Source organism: Rhamphochromis longiceps, linkage group LG5 (assembly GCF_057381845.1).
Source record: "Rhamphochromis longiceps isolate RC_006_pf linkage group LG5, R_longiceps_female_GT1.1, whole genome shotgun sequence".
Taxonomy (NCBI): domain Eukaryota; kingdom Metazoa; phylum Chordata; class Actinopteri; order Cichliformes; family Cichlidae; genus Rhamphochromis; species Rhamphochromis longiceps.
Window position 1 is genome coordinate 27,036,910 of NC_140561.1, and position 7,881 is coordinate 27,044,790.

At 38.0% G+C, this 7,881-nt stretch overlaps 1 protein-coding gene across 1 annotated transcript; it reads right to left on the minus strand.

The window, feature by feature from the left end:
- Positions 1-683: 683 nt before the first annotated feature.
- LOC146670187 (green-sensitive opsin) lies at positions 684-4,106 on the minus strand. Its single transcript, XM_085407000.1, has 5 exons — positions 3,722-4,106; positions 3,456-3,624; positions 1,891-2,056; positions 1,063-1,302; positions 684-817 (listed from the first exon to the last, which is right to left on the minus strand). The coding sequence occupies exons 1-5, from the start codon at positions 4,104-4,106 to the stop codon at positions 719-721; spliced, it is 1,059 nt and encodes a 352-aa protein (XP_085263126.1). The 3' UTR covers positions 684-718.
- Positions 4,107-7,881: the final 3,775 nt, after the last annotated feature.

Here is a 7,881-nt window from a genome sequence, read left to right on the forward strand (position 1 = left end):
CTGTTCTGTTCTGTTCTGTTTTGTTTTGTTTTGATTTGTTTGTTTGTTTGTTTGTTTGGTTTTTGTTTTGTTTGTTGTTTTTTGGGGGGGGTGTTTTGTTTTGTTTTGTTTGTTTGTTTTTTTTGGGGGGGGGTCGTTTTTTACACTTAAGAAGGCTCTTGGATGAGAATTGAACTGTCAACAGGAACCAAAAAGAAATCCAGCTACCTTCATTTTAGGAACTTGTCTAGTGACTGTCATGACCTTGAGAACCTACAGAAACATATTGTTCCTGTACTTTTTATGAACTTTTTACAAGATATAAACAACATCTAATCTACTTCTGCATCTCTCAAACCTCTCAGTGGTTTCAAATAAAATCTAAGGATAAATTCTGGAACTGTTCAAATAAAGGCAACAACCAAGTAATAAATCTTTTCATGCATGCATTTAATATATTATTCCTAGGCTTTTGTTTATAAAATATAAACAGAATATCATGACAGAAGCTACGAAAACCTCTTTATGTCACAAATATACAATGGGGATTCTTATCCCATCAAAAAAAAAAAAAAACTTAGAGTCAAGTTTTCACATACAATAGTAAGGAACAATTACAGTAAAATTCTGCAGATAAAAATGAACTTGTATCCATTTTCTCATGCCCATGTCAAGACAGTCATTCGGAATGAGAGAAAAGTCAGGAAGGAGTATGGCTGGAGATATGTAGGTAGTATTTTTAAGAAACGGAGGAGACTTCTGTCTTGCTGGTTGATACTGAGGTCTCATCTTCAACCATACCACCCATTCCAACTGTTGAAAGCATGCAGTTACGAAACTACAATGGGGATAAAATGAAGAAAAAGAAAAGAATGAAGGAAACTTCATTGTGGTCTTTGTGATCATCCCAAAGCAAAGAATCCAATAAATGAGCCTGAATCTAATAAATATTTGCCATGAAAACTATTAAAAATAGGGTTTATAAGACATTACACAATAATTGCATGCAGCCATGAGGACAGATCGTAGCTGCTTACTTGTCCCCATAACTGCTGATTTGCAGGATCATAATAATAAACTGACCTGTTTGTTCATGAGGATGTAGATGATGGGGTTGAACAATGCTGAGCTCTTTGAGAAGAAAGCAGGGATAGCCATGGCTGTGGCTGTGAATGCAGCTCCCCTGTTGAAGAAGATCCATGCAGCAAAGGAAGCATATGGGGTCCAGGCCAAGAGGAAGCCGAAAACCATCAGGATGCACATGCGTGTCACTTCCTTTTCAGCTTTTTGGGTAGAAGCTGAGTCCTGCTGTTGGGATGCAGCCTGTAGATAAAGAAATCATTAGATAATGTCTGTGCTGAATTCAGTGTTGATGCTAAAAGGACAAAGGAGGGAACAACTAAGCTGTAGTGCCTCTTCACCTCACTGTGCAATACCTTTTGTGCAATACTTTTGTAAATAGTCAACGGTGCAATAGACTCAATACTTGAAATGTGCAATTCACTTGTATTTTTATTTTTATTCCTATTTATTCTATTTATCCCCTTCGTATATTTTATTTATATTGTCTCTGTATTTATATATATGTGTGTGTGTATAACTCTGTAACTTCTGTCGGTGCTGTGCTTTTTTGGAAATCGAATTTCCCAGAGGAACCCACCCGAGGGATTAATAAAGTTCTATCTTATCTTATCTTATCTTAAAACTATTCGATGACATGGCTTAGGTCATGAAGGCTGATCAGTTCAAATATGTGACCAAAATGTCAGCAGGTAAGGATGTTTGTTTTTTTCAGAATATTAGAGCAATGTTAGATATTATCTCCAACATTGCCCTAATATTCTGAACAACAACAACAACAAACATCTGGATATAGAGGAACAACATTTAATTGAAATAAACATCACTTACGGCCTTCACTGTAAAGACTAAATTTCCATAGGTAAAGAAGATGGTGAAGACAGGGACACAGAAGTGGCAGGTGAACATGTATATGACATAAGATTCGTTGTTGTATCCTGGGGCCAGAGTGTAGTAGTCAGGTCCACAGGAAACCTGAATTCCCTCAGGAATGTACCTGGGAATACATAAAAGGTTAGTTGAATATGAAGCATCAGGTAAAAAAAAAAAAAGAAGAGGTTTTTAGCATCCACCGGTTGAAGTGAATGATATCACCTCAAAGGGAGAGATGCCAGCCTCCTTGAGATTTGCAAAGGCTAACCATTTATTAAACTGGTGCCAAGACTGTTCGTAAATCCTCTGTGTCATCCACAGAAGTTCTCAAAAAGTAGAACAGGAGGAAGAAATATTTCACTCAGCAAATCTTCATCAAGAGAAGCAGTTTAAATCCCAAAGATGCATATTCTCTGGAAATGTTACAGCGATACTTCAGTCAGAGGTACACATTATATGTACACAGTACATGCTTTTGAGGTACTTCCAGAGAAAATAGCAAATAATCAACTGATTTAAACAAAACTATTTATTGGGGGCAAAAAAGCTGAACAAACCAGAACATTGTCATCATTATGGTTTGAAACAGTCTCTTAATATAATTTTGTTAATATTACATCAAAGCTGAGACAAGATGTACCTCAAGTGTTTTAAATAACAGCTAAAATAGGAACCACCGGTGGAGGATTGATGCTACTGAAATTCAGTCTATCCTCAAACTAAAGCAGAGAGTAACTGTATTTTTATGTAGGTTTTTTTTTTTTTTTTTTTTTTGACTTTTTGACTAGTTTGGAAAGTTCATTCAAACACTGCAGATGTTCTCACAGATGTGCTGCACTTGCTGGTTGCTATGCTTTCACTCATCCATCCAATCCTTGAGGTTTAAGTCAGGAGACTGTATTTATGAAGTGTCTAGTTCTTGTCTTCAAATTTTTGAGTTCGTTGTGCTGCTTTAAGTTTGTTTTCCTTTATTACTTCCCTTTGTTATTTCCTTTGCTCCTTTGTTGCTTCTTATTTTATCATTATTGTTGTTTGTTTTTTTGTGTGTTTGTTTTGTTAGCATATTACCATTTGTGCTAGCTGTCCTCTTCTTTTTTTTTTGTACGTTCCTCTTGATTGTATATTTATCCTATGTATTCCTGCTGTCTACTATTATATTTTATTCTAGCACAGTTCTTGTGGAGCACCCACAATTTTGTTGTACTTGTACAATGACAATAAAGGGCTCTTCTGTTCTATTCTATTCTATTTTTCAGCCCTTCCTTTGCACAAACAGAGGATTTACGAGTAATCAACAAAAGTTTGGGTATGTGTAAGCTGATGTCTTATGAATGAAAGATGAATTATGTTTTTCAGCTTTTTATAATTCAAGCTTTGGGAATTTAATATTATCATCTTATCTGGAACAACTAAATTTTTTTAGAATTAGACTGAAACGCCTAAAATAAAAGACACTTCCATTCCCCTTGACTGCCATTCCAGACATGGGTAGGATACAGAATTTTGAGTAAATATCTCAGTACCTTGACCAGCCAAACAATGGGGGGGCAGCACAGGCCAAAGCCATGATCCAGGTAAAAGCACAACCCACTCCTGCATGGGTAGCTGTAAACTTGAAACTTCCCATGGGTTTACAGACCACAATGTATCTCTCAACAGCAAGAACCACAAGAGACCACAGAGCTACCTGACCTGTTGAGAGGAAAGAGAGCGGGATGTATGATGAGAACCTTTAAACCATGTCACCTTTTACAGTTTCTTAAATCTGCCTGAAATTCCAAAACTTTACCTCCAACTGTAGCCATGAATCCTTCAATAGCACAGCTCAAAGGACCCAAGGCGAAATAGCCATTGACACAAGAAAAAATGGTGACTGTGAATCCAAATATGACCATGATCAGTCCAGCCACTGCCAAATTAACCAGGATAAAGTTGAGAGGTTGTCGGAGCTTTTTGTTTTGAGCGGTGACCAGCAGTGTCAGAAAGTTGATGGGGAATCCAGTAATGACAAGGCAAAAAATATAGAAAGCAAGCAATTTGAAGAACCATGGATCTGCCAAATAATACTGCGGATATTCAAAAGGACTCCTCACGAGTCCTGTCTTGTTGTTCAAGGGGATGTAGAAGTTTTTGCCCTCTGTGCCATTAGGCTCAAGTCCTCCATCCCAAGCCATCTCTGCTGATCAGTTGTCCAGCTAAGCTTCTTGGAGCACTGTTAATGCAGCAGAGTCTGAGCAGCCACAGTTATATAGCCCCAAGGGGATGATGAAGATGGGCTAAGAGGATCTGAGAATTCAGCCCATAATCTCTGAGTATAATCACTTGTTACTTGGCGATCCTATTTCCTCCACATTTTCTTAGGAAGCATTTAGTAAATAAAACCATGACTTTTACCAAATGATGGTCACTAGGTCATTGAGAGTAGGCTTTTACCTGTTATTCATCCATTTAAACTGGGAGCGTTTTACTCATAGACCATTGCGTTTCATAAACAAGACAGAAATTCTTGGCGGTCTCAAATTTCTGTCACAACTTTAGCATAGGCCAAGCTTCAGACTTCGTGTTCACAAAGGTTTTCCACACAATTTCTTAGTGGGCAGACTCAACCCTGTCCACATGCAAGAGTGTCGCAAACCTTGGCAGGTGATATTTGCAGTTTATTTATAAAATGAAACAAACTAAAAATAAACTGTTTTTCAAGTCACCAGCACTTTTTGCACCGCTATATCAGGTGGTGTTTTGATACAGAGACCCACAAACCTCAGTGATTTATCATCGCTGAACTTGTGCCTGTGTCCTGAAATTGGAAATAGAATGGATACGCCCACACGTCGCAGCGCCGTGTTGATTAGTCCCATTAGTCTGCCCTAGTCTTTCACTTCCTTTTCCACTACAAAAAGACCAGAAGAAGAAAAAAGGACATGCTGTAAAAGGCCAACAATGCCAACATACTGTAAATGCTATAAATAGATGCTTTGTGCATTCTTCTTTCTTTCTTTTCACGGGACACATTCCCATTAACACCACAGGACTCGAAACCCTTACAGTCCTCTCCTCATTGAGCTTAGTCATGGGCTGTATTGTAAAGTGTTAGTGAAAAAACAAGTGATTTTAATTTGTGTAATTATATAGTTTTGGGTATGATAAGTCTGGTAAATCTCTGATTGTGAGTCACATGTGTGCACTGTGATCAGACACAAAATCTATGCTGACACCTACTCTCAAAAAAAAATCTCTGCTTGAAATCAATGGGAATATATTCTTACAAGCATGTGTTTTTAACAGATTTGCTTAATTGCTAGATTACCCTTTCTTCTTATTGCACTTTATTGTGGGTTAAAAAAAAATGTGTGGTCATTTTTTCATTAAAGTCAGTGTTTCCATGACCTTAACCTCAAGCTGATTGCAATTATGTTTCAATGAAATTGCATTTGCTCTATTGTGCATACAGCAACACAATTAAGATGAGTTTTTTCCCATAATTTGGAAAGACCATTTCTCTTTCTCCTGCTGTGCTCCTTTAACAAAGCACACTTTGTTAAGGCACAGCTCATGAACTGCAACATCTTTAGTAGAGTCTATTCAGGGACCTGTATATATGCTTCATCTGGCTCTGCATTGTGCTAAACCTTTACTTTAGATGTTGATGTTTGGGTTCCTTTAAGCTCAAGGGAGACAACATCTGACTGGTTTCCAGTTCTCACTCCCGAGGCGTAACATGTCTACGTTTTGTCACGTTGGCGCTCAGGAACGCCGCGGGAGGAGACCTTCGGCGTTCTTATGGTACACGGCGGGTTATGGCTGGAATCCAGTGCAATGACGCTCCCGCGGTAATAGACATTCCAGCCCTAAACCTAACCTTATCCCTAGCCCTAACCATAACCTTATTCCTGATCTTAACCAGGACTATAATGATGTTAAATAGCGTGTTTCTAAGCGATTTGAAGAAAAAGAGCGAACATGTGTAGATGGAGTCCAGACGGTTCTCATATTTCCTGTTTTTTCCGAGGTTGTCATTTAGGAACGTGGTGGGTAGCCGAAATCGTAATATGTTGACGATTTGTCACCTAGCGTAAAATGTTACGCTTTGGGAGTGAGAACGTGTTGCCAGTTCCTGCAATTTATTCTTCAGCAGGATGGCAAATCTAATAACTACAAACATACAGCGATGGGCACTAAAAAAAAGCCATAAGAAGAACAAGAAGAACAGATGGTCTGGCCCTCACTTACAGAGCTTTGTGGTAAACATCATGGATTCAGTATGGGATTATGTAAAGAGACCGAAGACACTGAGACGGCCTAAATCCACAAAAGAACTGTGACAAGTTCTTCATGTTGGATTAAGATATCTGCCTAATGCCAAGGAAAACTATGCAAAACTGTACTTAAAATAACAAGTGCTGTTTTTCCTGGATTTTGATATTAACAATGATATTTTTTGTCTAATTAAATTTATTTTGGAAAGAAAGAATGGATGAATTAAAGATAATGTGTCAAAGTTTGCAGTATTACCCATGCAAACTATAAATGTCAACTCAGTACTCATGGGTAGTAATATCAGAATGTTTGATGAATGCTGGAACTGATATAAGACAAAAAAAAATCTAGTTGTTGTTTTGTTTTTTTTTGCCCCATTCCTGCTTGCAAATCACAGGGGTCAGTGGATTTAATTTACTTAAATTATTTTTGTTGCTTTTTTAAATTTAAATTGTAAAGCTAATGTGAAGGTCTTTCTAAAGTCTCAACCAGTGACCAGCAGTCAATGAAATCCATTGTTTACCATTTGGTGAAGATGATCATAGGTCGGATTATTCAATGTCAGTGCAAAAAACCCTAAAACCAATTGTGAGCAAAGAAGAACAGACATTTTTATTCTGCTTAGTGTTTAGTGTAGGTTAAGATAGAAGTTTTAAAAAAGCAAAAGAAACATGTTGGAAAAGGAAAAAAACGCAGTTCAAACTGAAGACGCCAATATTCAGCTAGACAACCACACAGCAGTTTCTCTTAAACAAGTGCTAAGTAGCTGCTAATTCCACTTCCCTGTCAGCAACACCATGTGATTTCATTATCTGGCTATGGTATCCTTTCCACCATCCCAGAGCACAGGCAGGCCTACCTGGACCTGCAGCCACGTACTCAGAAAATCAAATTTGAATATTTCAAGCATCCAAGAAAAAGTAGATGCATTCTTCAGGTATATGTGTCTGCCTGTGTGCCATAGTCTAGCGTTTGGTGACAAAACACTAAACCCATCAGCAGAACACCTTTTTCTGTCACTGGAAGAACAAGCATTGCTGAGGAAACCAGTGTCAAAATGGAAAGGGCCTTTTCACATGCCCTAGTGACACATTTGGCAGCATGATGGTGCAATTCAATTCAATTCTGTTTCATTTATATAGCTCGAAATCACAACAGTTGCCTCAAGGTGCTTTATATTGTAAGGTAGAGACCCTGCAATAATACAAAGAAAGCAGATAAAACCCCAACAATCATGTGTTCCTCTGTGAGCAAGAGCTTTGACAGTGGGAAAGAAAAACTGCCTTTTAAAAGGAAGGGGGATGGTCAGCCATCTGCTGTCAGTTGGGCTGAATGGAGGAAGACAAGACAAAGAGATAAATAGTTGTGCAGTGGTTAGCACTGTTGGGTCAAACCCCTGCTCACCTGCTTTAATCATTTAGAAGAAGCTAATTTACAGTTTTGAATTCCAGTCCCTTTCAAATGACTGAGTGAGAGACCTGAGAGAGCACAGACGGAAGGGTCAATAATGCTGTTGTTTATTCAGCAAAGGTGAGCGCTAATTAGCTAAAGTTAATGTGTCATTCATTACATTCCACAGTGTCACTCATTTAATGGCTAGACGGTCACTTTAAGCAAGGAAGTAGTGACAAGTCTGCAATATCTTTTTATTAGGTTAACGAAATATCGTATCACATATTATTGTGTTTATTT

Excerpts from the sequence above, each read along its gene's own strand:
- LOC146670187 (XM_085407000.1), bottom strand. The coding sequence starts at position 4,106 with ATGGCTTGGGATGGAGGACTTGAGCCTAATGGCACAGAGGGCAAAAAC. Across the intron at positions 2,057-3,455 it reads CCATTGTTTGGCTGGTCAAG|GTACATTCCTGAGGGAATTC; the intron begins GTACTGAGATAT and ends ATGTATTCCCAG. Across the intron at positions 1,303-1,890 it reads TAGTCTTTACAGTGAAGGCC|GCTGCATCCCAACAGCAGGA; the intron begins GTAAGTGATGTT and ends CTTTATCTACAG.